This window comes from Rhea americana, unplaced genomic scaffold (assembly GCF_003343005.1).
Source record: "Rhea americana isolate MKP2758 unplaced genomic scaffold, rheAme1 scaffold_11, whole genome shotgun sequence".
Taxonomy (NCBI): domain Eukaryota; kingdom Metazoa; phylum Chordata; class Aves; order Rheiformes; family Rheidae; genus Rhea; species Rhea americana.
Window position 1 is genome coordinate 2,095,418 of NW_028185150.1, and position 13,220 is coordinate 2,108,637.

The 13,220-nt window shown below is 40.2% G+C and overlaps 1 protein-coding gene across 2 annotated transcripts in view; it reads right to left on the bottom strand.

The window, feature by feature from the left end:
• LRRC2 (leucine rich repeat containing 2) overlaps positions 1-10,042 on the bottom strand; it is a 63,200-nt gene extending 53,158 nt beyond the window's left edge. For both annotated transcript variants that reach the window (XM_085312752.1, XM_085312760.1), the window contains exons 1-2: positions 9,932-10,042; positions 923-1,068 (exon numbers count right to left, since the gene is read on the bottom strand). In XM_085312752.1, the coding sequence (XP_085168878.1) occupies positions 923-1,047 (125 nt within the window). In that variant the 5' untranslated portion in view covers positions 1,048-1,068; positions 9,932-10,042. The remainder of the gene's footprint in view (positions 1-922; positions 1,069-9,931) is intronic.
• Positions 10,043-13,220: the final 3,178 nt, after the last annotated feature.

The window sequence follows — 13,220 nt, forward strand, 5'->3', positions numbered from 1 at the left end:
ATTATGTCACTGGATGTTTTAAAGAGAAAAACGATGTAAAAAAGGCAGTCAGACTTCATATTAACTCTGATCTCTCCTTAGCCCAGCTACCTGGTTGCAAGGTCACTGAATGCAAAAATGGGTTTCCCTGAACCAGCCAAAGCACCACATCCAGATTCGCAGCTGCTCTTCAGCCAGGGCACTCTTTAACCTTGGGCACTTCAATTTTAAATCAGAAAGTATTTTTTATGGCTTTGTTCTCTTCTTACAAGGGAAAAAATGATAAATTATGTTTCCAACATTGCCAGCACAGTATAATATTTCACTATCTCAAATGGGGATGAACACAAAGTAACCAAAATATTGCTTAAACAAATCAGAAATAAAATATAATAAAAACAGTAACATGGTTAGTAAGGATAAGTATTACATTCAAGATTCTCTACTATTTTGGTCATGAGAAAACTCCTCTGATAGTTCTTTTGTTCCACCCTCTCTTTCCTATTTAAGAGCAATTTTATGTGTCTATGCCTATTCCTTTTTGTTTCTCCTGTCAGCTCAACAAAATACTTAGAGTATTTCTTAGTATAGAAATTTATGAGTATATTACTTCCATAATGCATATAAAAAGTAAAAATATCACTTCTATATTGCATATAAAAAGTGTAAGAGTACAAAGCGCATTATTTTTTCTTCAAATTAGATCTACACAGTAGAACAGTAAAAAATATTAATAAATTACAATCTGCGTAGGAAAGTGTAGGGCCTAATGAAATACAAGCATAGTTTGTGCATCATTTCTGTTACAATCATTTGAGGAGAGGCAGCAAGAAATGAAGAAACCAAACTCAACAAATTAAAATTTGAATCACCTGACTATATATGGTGATATTAACAGATTTATTAACAGACTCAGTTAAATAGAATAACAGCGTTGGCTTACCGCTCTAACGAGCTCTTTTCTAATCTTTCTTTCTCCTTCCTTTGACGTTCTTTGTTCTTCTTAACACGAGTTTCCCACAGTCCTCTTATGAGAGAAAAGTCAAATATTATCACCTGATGTCCCATGCTGTTGACATTAAGTTTCTCCTGCAACAATAAGCCATTATAAGCACTTCAGGAAAGAAGTAATAAATAAATAAATTAAAAAAAAGGAAAGTCCTTCCACTATTCCCTTTCCAAGGTAATGACACAATCACAAAGAAATATGAATTTGATTAAGGATCATTGATGAAAATAGCTTTGAGGACTTTGGGTATTTAACAAATTTTAACAATTTACGTAACAGTACTAGCGAAACGAGAGTTCAGAGTAATCATTCATCTTAAAGCATATAAAAGCACTTAATCTCACCACTGTGGTCTTCAAGCATCCAAGCAATCCTGTTTCGGTGGAATTGTTTGCATAAATAGTTGCTTATTTGAAAGGGGTTAAAAAAGAAGCCCTGTAACATACAACGATAATGTACCTGTTGCAGAGATAAGGTTTGTGAAACATGACCCAATTATGAGTATGTATAGTTACGTTCCAGCAGTTGAAGGCCTGGTCTTGAGCCTATCTTTAACGTGCTGTTACAAACTAAGCTGAACTGAATGTTTCCTTTATCTAGTTAAAGCCAGACAGACCCAAACTTCTTTGCTTCTACTGAAGTCAGTGACAAAGTTCCCATTCCCTTTAACTGTAAATTGTTAAGCTCAAGCTTAAGGAGGTATGAGCACTACCTTTTTACTTGAGGGGAAAAAAAAGACGAAAACACTGGTATCTTTAACAACCACAAGAGGTAAAGGCCGTGGATTTACATGTTGTGGAAAACAATGTGACTGGCAGCAAGGTATCCCTTAACAATCTATGGCAAAGGCTCAGGACAAACAAAAGGAAGCAACTATTTACTAGATCACTAATACAAGCACAGATATACATACTCTCTTGGAGTCATTGGTGAAAATGTAATTAACTCCACCCAATTTTTATTATGAAATGCAGCTAGGTTATCTATATAACACTTCTGTTATACTTCATAAAATGGTTCACTGTACCACTACAAAGAAGTCTTATGAAACAGAGATTTGAAATATTTTAAAAATGATTGCTTCCACCAAGATAAAAACACAGAAAAGGAAAATCAGATTAAGCTTAAGATTTCATTAGATGCCACTTTTATTGTACCATTCATTAGCTTAAAAAAAAGAGAATGGAAAGAAGAAAATCCCACTGGAATGTCAACTGATCATTGAAAAAGCAGTTTGATCCTTCCTTTATTGGGTATTTTCAAGCTTTTAGCCATTACTTTTCCCTCATACCTTACTCTGATCATTTTTTCTAAGTTCTGTGTCTCTGCACTGGGGCCACTTATTATCTATCCTTTCATAAGACTGAGGAAGTTCTCTCCCCTGCACTTTTCCTCTTTGTATTTTTCATAACTGTCTTTTTTCCCCTTCACATATAAATTTCCATCATACATAACACAAAGGAACAATCCCTTCTGAACAAACCCTCATCTTCCTCACACCACAGGGTGAATTAAAAATAATTATGTAGATGTGCATCAAAAAAAAGTTTCCTACTTGTTCTCCTTATTTGTTATCTCACTAAGAAAAAACCCAAATGCCTCTAAATACCAGCACAGAGGCTGGTCCCAAACCAGTATTTTTCTACTATTAAAATCTTCTATAACTTAGGATGGTTTTATAACTACTATCTTTGCTGCTCATAAAGCAGCTTCCGTTGCTTGTTTATCTTTACAAGCCCTACAATAAAACCACAAATAGTTCCCATCATATCTCAAATCAGCTGCTGACAGCAGCAGAGTCAAACACCATTAATAGCAGTGTAATGAGAACAATGACCTTACTCATAGTGGAAGGTGTAATCATAATCAGATGCACCATCCCAAAACTGAATTCACTACTAATTTACAGGAAACTCTTCAACACCTAAAATAAAACATTCTCCTCCACTGCCCAAGTAGAGAAATCCTGTAGCCAGGTCTGACCCCTCACAGTAGCTGCAGACCAGCAGTCACTCTGCATAACTTAATTCATTTTAAGAGACCAATTCATAGCAACATGTTTTGGTAGAAGGGTTATTGCAGGAGTTGAATTTCTAAGAGACAGTGAAGTGGCAGCTGGACACTTGACCTCTGTTGAAGCTTGATGGCCTTAATCAACACAAAGTCTGAATTACTGTGAGAGTACTCTGTTCCTTGACTTGTCCTCCACCTTCCTGCCTCTCAGAATAAGTCATCTGTTCTTTATTGAGACACTGATTTGTTAGACACTGAGGGTGAAAAGTTTTGTATGACTTCTATCCACATACTGGATTAGAGTGTGATGCATCAGAGTTTCCTCTTCAACTGTAAAATCAGGCACAAGAGGATATCCCCTGGATAAGGGGGTGAAAGGTCCCCATCACAGCTTCTCAGGACTATTCAGAACAGAGCCACAAATTCTGATCAGACCACACGGTGGAGGAAGCTTTAGTAGTCATGCAGCAGGAAAAATGTTGAAGTTTGTTGCCATCTACTGCTCCAGAAAGGTCACCCAGCAGACCTCCCTGGCTGTTACTTCAGAAATACTTTAATCCCAGGACTGTTGCCCTGGCAAGCAGGCAGCAATTAGAATAATCTGATCCTAAGTGTAGCTCCTTCAGGGTGCTTATTCATGCACAGTGACAATTTGGGACAGAGGAAGCAACTACCAACACAGTGTCTAGTACTCAGTGTCTAGCAATACATAAGGCTGTACTTGTTGAAGATCACAGACWGCAATCCATTCCTTTCAATCATCAGTTTAAGCCTGTACAGGAAAACCCAAAGCTATGATTTATTAACCACACATGGAAGTTACGTTAGGATAGAGAAATACCTCATTATAGATGCCTTCCCAGCTTGTTCCTTCCTTCCATTTGACTGATACCCACATCTAACTTCCCTCCAGCAGATAGGCTTCTCACAGATTACTATCACTGCCAGCACCTTACTAATTATCACAAACCATAGAGTTCTTGAGGTGGAAAGGGACCTCTGGAGGTCACCTAGTCCAGCCTCCTGCTCAAAGGAGGTCATTTGGTTACACAGCCAATGTTCCATCCACCTCAGCCCCCTTCCTGCACCAACTTCCCCATTTACCCATCCTTGCGTTACTCTGCAGTGCTCCTTTCACAGCACACATACACACACAGAGACATACAGCTCACACATACACAGACACACAGACATACACACACACACACACACACACACACACACATACACACACTTTATTTCTAATCCAAGAAGCAGGCCACCTTCTTTTCATTAAGGATAAGTCCTGACCACAGAAGCAAGCATTACCAGAATGTGCAAAGCCCTGTTTCACAACTATGCTGAGTTTGCAGCTTAATGCCATCTTCCTTTGGCAACATCTACATCTAAATTGTGCTGTAGATCATCAGCACACCTTTCTTAGATGATGTATTGTTATAATGTTCTTTCAGTCTTATGAGTTATTAGTGAGATAGATCACAAATGCTAGGCTCTTCAGTAATGTACAATAATAAAAGCACTGCTTTCCAAGGGGAAAAAAAAAGGATTCAGGAACATAAAGGGAAAACAAAGATGTCATTTACAAGAGAATTACTGGTGGAAAAAAACATTTCTCTGTGTGCCTGTCTATGGAAGCAGATAATCTTATCCCTACCCATTTACACCTCCAGAGAAGTAATCTACAAGACCTGAATCAATARCCTTAAAAAGTAACATACTGGGAAGCCAGACTGATTTCTTATCTAACTCTTTCTTGCAATAGTCAGAAACAAAGCTGACATAAATATATATATATATCTTTAATAAAGTATTACAAGATCTTTCCTTCAGAGAAAGATACACATTATATAGGAGGCTGTATTTATAAGTAGCAAATGTGCTCAAGTAATTAATTTTAAAAGAAGAAGGGCGTTTTGATAATAACAGTCATAGGAATAAGCAGAAACTAGAACTAACTGCAAAGAAACAAAATTCCTCTTTCACATCTCTTACTCTCCATATAGCAATCAAAAAAAAAAAAAAAAAAAAAAAAAAAAAAAAAAAAAAAAAAAAAAAGATCCTTTAGCCCCATAGCCATTTCCACACCTTCTCTTCCCCAACCGGCAGTCTAGTTCATCTGTAGTCCTGCCCCAGTTTCCATCAATAAAATATAAGAATATTTAACACTTACCTTTTCTCTATCTGCACCTTAAAGCAAGCAACCAGGTCTATTATTTCTCTGCTTAGGACTGTACTTTCAGTCCTAGATACTACAACCTCTTCTCAGTTTCAGCATTTCTGGGCAAGCTAAGGCTGAGAAAAGTACCTGTTCACACATTACTATTCTTCTCCTTTCAGTGCCTGGTCTTAGTTCTCTGACTTCCTTATGTTACCTCTCCATGCATTTCAACGCAGTAAAAGCTGTTATAGTTTTATTTTTCTGGTCTTAAAAAGAATACAATAGAATTCATGTACAATCCTGCAAACTTTTTATTTGTTTAACTGAACACATAAATAGGCCTATCAGAATCAAAGGGAATTCTTATGTACATAAAGTTACTCAGGGACTTAAGTATTTGAAGGATTTGGTGGCAAAAGAGTAAAATTTAAGTGCTGATACTTACCATATATTTTATCGAAATGACAGAACATTAATGCCAAATATTATTTCTAAAATAAACATATCCTTAAGTATCTACATTGATTATTTTTATCCCATCCTTTATTTTATTTTATTGTGAAAGCTCACCTAAAGGAACTCAGACAGTTCTCTAGCACCTATCTTAGACCTTCTTCCTTGTAGGGTAGGTGCACCCAGGAGCTCTCATGCTACACTGGAACCTGTTGGGCAGGGTGCTGAAAAGCTAGAGACTGAAAAGAAGGCATGTACCCTATAACATCTATAATCTTTTTTTAATTTATTGTTATTCATGTTGTTGCTACAAGAATATACTTACTTAAGATCATCTCAATCCATCAGTAAGACTGGAGAGAGATATTTAGTATCGCGCCTCCTAAGCCTCTTTGCTGCCTGCAGCCAACATCTCTGCCCCCTGGTAACACTGCTGCCACAGCTCCTCCCTGATTACTGAAACTCTCTCTGTCTTGTCTACAGTGAGTTGAGGACAACTTGTCATAAGCTAACATTGTATTACCTATATTATATCACATTTTAGCCTCTTCCGAACATAGTTCTCATCTATGCTGCTGTTGGCCAACATGCTTGCACACTATGTTTTCACTAGAGCAAGTGTCGTGCCTTCTCTTGAGTCTGGAAAATGTCCAGCAGAGATCTGATACTACTAATACAGCCAATTTTAGTGTGTAATAGCCCTCCAGAGTCTAGGTGTAGCTTGGCTGCCCTTACTAACAGTACTCTGTACACTTCCCTTTGCTGCTTAACATGAGTTACTGAAAAATTAATGTTTTGTTTTCCTCAATTTGTTCAGCGGCGTTACTAACTTGAGTCTTTTTTGTGTCAAGTTCTCCACTCGGGGAGACCTGATGCACTCTTATGAATATTACTGGCAGGATTACATAGGGGAAGATGTGGGTTACACGTTTTCCCCCAACCCTGGAAATTATTCTTTAGGAAATAAGCTGTCTTACACAACGCATGCTTTAGAATTATTGAGTCATTTATCTCACATGTATTTAAATAATTCAGAGGGCACCTGACATTTTGACAGCAGCAGAACATATTCTTTTTTTTTCCGTATTAAGGAAAGATTAAATTACAGAAACACACTCTGATTGAAAGAGCAACAGGAACAGTGACTTGGTTCATGGTATGCAACTCTATTGTGTTAATGGTGCACAGCTTGTAAGCGAGACATCACTTTACAATGCCAGTGTAGGAGCAGGAGAGGATGTGCAAAGCAGGGAACCGTGCTTTCCTTCCTAGTTTTGCTCCCCGTAACAACTCCTTGTTGTTCTGTGCTAGCAGGGGTTTATCCTCCCTGCTATTTTTGTTGGTTCACCAGCATCAAGGCTTGCCAGATGTACAGATTCACCAGGCAGCATTTCAGGTCAGGAATCCAAATCAGATGGTAGCTCAGATCACATATGCACGCAATCTTGTCCCAGGGAGCATGTGGGCAGGTTGCCCCTTAAAGACCTGAGCCTGCGAAGATCCAGCAAATGCTGCTGCTGTGCCACAGAGTAAATAGAAGAGGAAAGGGAAAGGCTGCTGCAGGGCTGGAAAGAGCAGTCCCAACACCTGGACGCAAGCCCAGATGGTCTGGGAATTTGAAATGTTCGCTGCTGCTCTCTCAAGAGCACAGCCTGCTCCTAGATAAACAAACACAGACAAACAATGACATTTTCAAGCTATTAATTAGTCTAGCTTTCACCAAAATTAATTTCAGAAATTACTGCCTTTGCGTATCACAGAGTTTAACCCTAAATGCTCTGACGAACCAAGTTCTGTTTGAATTTCCTACTCACAGTCATTCTATAAAAGATTTTTAAGAACAAAAATTGGTATCAACCTCTATCACTCAACTAAATAACTTTTCCATTGTTTATATACCAAGATTATAAAGAATTCTTCTCTTAACCTACTCCACATACATCAGGCAGGAATAACTAAAAACATAAAAAAGATTAAAACATATGTGAATATAGACATGCAAAGCCTGAGCTTGGCCTCCACATACTTTTATGTGTGTATTTCTCTTTGTCCAGTGCTGTAACACAGTGGGTTACTGACAGTTTTCATTAGTCAGTTCATGTTGGAGATGTAAATTAACCAATCTCCCAAACAAGATTCCCTTTTATCACTGCAGTCATCACATCCTGATTTTTAGACAATTTTTTACAGGGTTATTCATTAATTAGGTCTTTAATTATGGATTAATTAGCATCTGAATTACCATATTCCTTATACTTCCTCAACTCTTGTAGCACAAATATGTTTGCCATCAAGCATGATAGATGTTACATATGCAAGGGGATTTATTACAGATATATTCCCCTAGCCCTTCAGTGAGCTGAGTAATTATTCAAAGTGATCCTTCCATTGACAATGTAGCTAATGAAACACTGGATTGATGTTTGTTACATAAACCCAGGCTCTTTTTTTCACTCAGCATTACTGAAGAGAGGCCTAATTCTCCTAAAACTGAGAAAGGCCTAATGTCCTGAAAGATATTTGAAATGGGGATGTGTTTTAAGGCTGTTTCCCATAAAAGGAAAGACAAGCACCTCAAAATGCAACATGCAGTGCGTGCTTTTGAAAATAGTTGAATCTGTGAATGTGGCTGTATGCATGCACGCAAAAATAATTGTGATGGTGGAGGGGTTGAGCAACAGAGGTGTGGGAAGGCTAGAGAATATGTTTATGATTACAGAAACCCCAGTTAATTACTAATACAAAGACCCATGGCAAATAAAAACACACAGTATCAGTGAACAAAGAATGGAGGCTTTCAGCTACAATTAAATGATCTTAATTAAGCAGAAAATTAAGGTCCCAGCGTTCGCCTACCTATTTTATAGTATCAAGTGTTTTTAGCAGAACATTTTATTGCTCATCTTATGCACAGCGGACCTGGGCCATTCCCAAGTACTGGGGCTACCACTGTTACCTTTCTGTAGAACAGCCAGAGGAGTTACCTATATAAATGCCTTCATCCTAAAAATTACTTTAGGCTGCTTATCCTATTTGAGAATAGCCACCAACCCTCAAAATTTTAATCACATCCTCTTCTCCAATGGGTACATTTACCACGTAGTGGTCTGTGAAGAATCCAGTGTATCACCTGCATTTTCCTCTATTGCAGAAGCAGAGCAAAAACCTATAACATCAAACCTCACAGTCACTTCTGATCTTAGATACAAGATCATTTTACTCATATGGTGAGTACAATGCTCAGAGGTAGTTCCAAAGCAGCCAAGTTGTGTGGTTTAAGCAGACAGGATGCTCTATTTAAACAAGCAAGGAAAGATGCTCTTCGCAACTATTCATTCCACTTCAGCAGCCAAATTATCTTAGCTAGAATGGTCCAAACCCCACTGTACAGCCATAAGGTGGCAGATGTATTGTACCAGCACTCCCACCTGCCCGCAGCCTAGGGAGGCACAAGCAGCATGGAGCAACCTTTTCCAGCTGGAGATGCTCCTTGGGATAGTTCTCCATCTCCACCTGCTGTTGGAAAGGAGCCAAGTGGATCAAGCTTGTGGTAAAAATCTGTCTCTTCGGGTAATGGGTGTTACCGAACATTACTGATCCTTGCGAGGGTGCTGAGCTAATTACTCCTGCAAGGAGTAGAGCTTCCGATCAGCTTTTTAAGCCAACAGAAAGTAACAGGTATCTTCATAGCCCAGCACTAGACAGACTATAAAGACCTGTAGTAGCAACAGCAGCAATAATAATGACAATATTTGACTTTACATGATAGGCTTTGTTCACAAAAGATTTAGCAGGTTAGATTTCCTATACCGTGTTAGATCCGCTCTAAGTGGCCTTCAGAAGCTGAACTTCTATAACTCTTTTTAAATTCCGCACTAAATTTTGACAGACAACAAAGATAAATGACTAGCCACTCCAAGCCTTTTTTTATTGAAAATCATTCCCACACCAACATATGTCCTTGAGATGTAATAGCAAGGGTTTAATAWAACTGAGTCACAGAGTGAGCAAATAGTTGGAGTCTTGAAAGCTTTCCTAAGTTATAAAGTTTGGACTTGTCACAGATGTATTTAGATTAGGGGAATTACACATGGGGTGAATGTAATGAACTATCTTTAAAGGTTGCCCACAAACATACATACCACTTTGGATTAATGCTCTGTGTTTCAGCTATTTTTCCCATATACATTAGCATTTAAACCTCCCTATTGCGAGAGCCACAACAAATACCTGGTGACAACTGCTTGCTTTCACTCCCACTTTGACCCTCCCTAAAACCTGCAGAAATGCAATAATCAGCAAAACTGTCACTTACTTACCCCTAAAGCACACGCATGTCCAGAGCTCGCAGGCGTACTCTGCGGTTATTTAATTTGGGACGCAGAGGTTGTTTATAGCAGCGGCATAGCTTCTGGTGAGTCAGACCTGCCTGAACCCCACAGCGTGACTAGCCTTCCAGATGTACTAATATGCTATATTTGTAAACTGACAACATGATCTGTGGTCTTACAGCCAAGACATATGCAGGGTGAAATATCTACGCGGCATGACTCAACATCGGACCCGAAACAGCAGCGCTAGGAGGGCAGCATCCCACTCGCACGGACGCAAGGGTAGCAAAGCTAGTGCTACTAGCTTTCAGGCTTAAAGACTTCTTCCTGGCAAAAGTGCACAGATAAGCTAAAAAATAAAAAATAATAATAATAAAAAAAAAGTTGCATTCCCAGGGTGCAGACTTTCTCTTCCTCACTAAGTCTGTGCAAGAGAGAGATCTGAGAGACACTGGGCAGGTGCTGCACTCAAGCACTTGCTTTGCACCTGCCCTGAGTGACTGGTTGAGGGCAAATTCTGCTTTTATTTGCTGATGTGGGTGAGTTTTTTTTTCTTTTTTTCCTTTTTAATGCATACTTCTGGGTATTGATGACAGTGTTCCTGCTCACTATGAGGAGAGGAAAAAAAAAAAAAAAAAAAAAAAAAAGCCCATAACCTTCAGTAAATTGCTGTCAGGGCGCTGCGTTGCTGCCGGCGGGGCCGGTCCTGGCCGGTCCCAGCCGGTCCTGGCTGCCAACCTCCCATCAGCTCTCCGCTCCCCGCCGACCCCCCGGGAGCAGCGTTTGGAGGCAGCCTGGGCAGCCTCAGCCCGGAGGGCGTCGGACACGGCCACGGGGCCGGGGTGGGGAGTGGGATGGGGACCAGGATCGGGGACAGGGCCGAGGCTGGGGCTGGGGCAGGGCCGGGGCGGGTGGTGCTGCAATGGCGGCYGGGCCGTTGGGGAACGGCGGGGTGGAGGGGGCCGGGCCGAGCTGGTGATGCCCACAGGGCCTGGACAGGTTTGTAGAAAAGACTGAAATCTGGGGATCCTGTTTTTAACGAAATACACCTATTAATTCTTAATTACAGCGTCTGAATTAGTCCCAAGAAATCCGATCTTAACTTCGTGATGGAGAGAAAAAAATCTCTGCTAGTAAAGAGTTTGGAGTCTCTTAAATATTTTCAAAAAAATAAAGCTTTTCCTCAGAAATATTCGTGAAAACTGCTTTTAATTTCTTTCCCAATTCTGCTTTTCGATTGAAATATTATTTAATTTTCTGATTAAACGGAACTGAGACTTTTCTGCCATCTCTTGTTTATTACTAATCACTGGCAGTAAAAGTAAGCATTAATTATTGCAGCTAGGCTGTAATTGTTGGCTCAAACTAGAGATCCTAGTTTTACATTGCTGTTTTCACCGTAATCACACCATACTGGTATCAATAGAAGGGGAAAGTCGGGCAAAACCATGAACTGCAGATATGAAAATACTTTTTGCTTGCAAGTGCGAAGGAGATAATGTCCGGATTTGGCTGGATCTTTTTCAATTTTATGTGTTTCCCCACCCTGGCGACGCGCCTGAGGAAGCTGCTTCACAAGGGCTTACAGTTTGGCCACTCATGTTTCACAAATGGTGATAAAAAACACTGATAGCCACAATCACAACTACTGAGTTGCCCCAGATACGTTTATTGTCTTGTACATCTGCCCACCAACACACACGTTTTTGCCAAATAGCTGTCTGGTTTCCTGCAGCAGAGATGCACGCTCAACGTCAATGACAAGAGCTGATGAAGCTGTTGGTAGGAGAAACACTCTACCTAGCTGTTTTTGGCTAGGTAAAGTGAGAAGTCCTGCACCTTTAGAGAAAAAGACCAATCCTCTAGAGYAGAAGGTGCCAGAGGTGGAAGAATGTTTGAGGAAGGGCCTGAGAGATCATGGGGATGTGTAAAAATGAGAGCAGAGACTGAAAGAAACACAGAAAGAATATATAATACTTTTTAATGATGAATCTCAGTGTACTTTACAAAAAAGATCAAGGAAACAGAAAACCATAAGCCAAGTACTCCAGTGTGTCTAAAACCAGCTTCAGCCACAGGATGTCTTGCGTCTTAGGTTGCACAAATCCAGTCAAGCTGTAGTCTCTTCTTGGAGCTAGCAGGGGAGCTGATCTACAAGAAAATAATGGGAAAAGTGTGAATAACCTAGATACCAGGCACAAAGTATAGCAAAGTACACAACACAGCTCAGTTAATAGGCAAAATTCTTGTTTGCATCCAGCCAAACTCATTGGCAAGCCTGACCCAATTTATGGCTTGTTTGACTGACAAAGGCTATTCCCTCAAATTCCCTGCGGCATCCTCCACATCATGCATCCAAGCGTAGCAGCACCAGAGTTGAGCTAACCTCAACAAAAGCCTCAGGCCTGGCTCTGCATGACCTGCCATGATGCCCCTAAGAAGTTCTCAGCTGGCGGACATGGGACACACGGACTGGGTCTGCATGCTCCTGCAATAACTCAGCTGAACCACCTTCCTGGATTAGGTTCCAAGGCAGCCATTTCACAAAGACACAGATCCATTTTGGCTGCTGGAGCTGATAAGTCCCACTGGACTAGAGCAAACTCCAAATGGAGCTAGGGCCTGTGCCGAACTCTCTGGCATCCCTGTCCTGGGAATGGTGTGCAAAAATACCCAAGCTGTCGCTATGTGCAGCCAGCTGCTCCATGAGACAGCAGCTATATTGCTTCCAGTGGCAGGCTCACTCTGAAAGCAATACAGCCAYAGTCATGCATCACTGTGTTCATCTAATCCTGCTGCCGTCCTAAGATAGTGCTCTGCCCATGCTACTAATAAGTCTACAACTCAGATAATCTAACTGGAGGAACTGAGAGTTGACTTTTAACACATAGACCAAAGGATTTTTTTCCTACTTTGTTCTAATTGGAGCACAGATTCTGTACATTTTCTTTACCTCAAGAATCTCCTCACAAAGTAAAGGTCAACAAAGAGGTCAACACAATCTATTGAATAAACAATTGCAATGGATATTTTCACTTTTCTGATCTCTCTTGCTTTTCTGTTCTAATCCAGATAATAGTATGCCATTAAACTGAGGTCAGTAGAAGACTTCTGGCATTCAGGTTCCTACAAACACAGGTTCGAAGCATGAGTAGTAGTAGGAAGAGCATTTAGTGTAGACAACGCACCATCACAGTAACACTTCATACAACAAAGACTGACAACAGCATTGCTGCTAGTGCAGCTGTCATCAAACCATCTACTGTAAGGAAGGTCT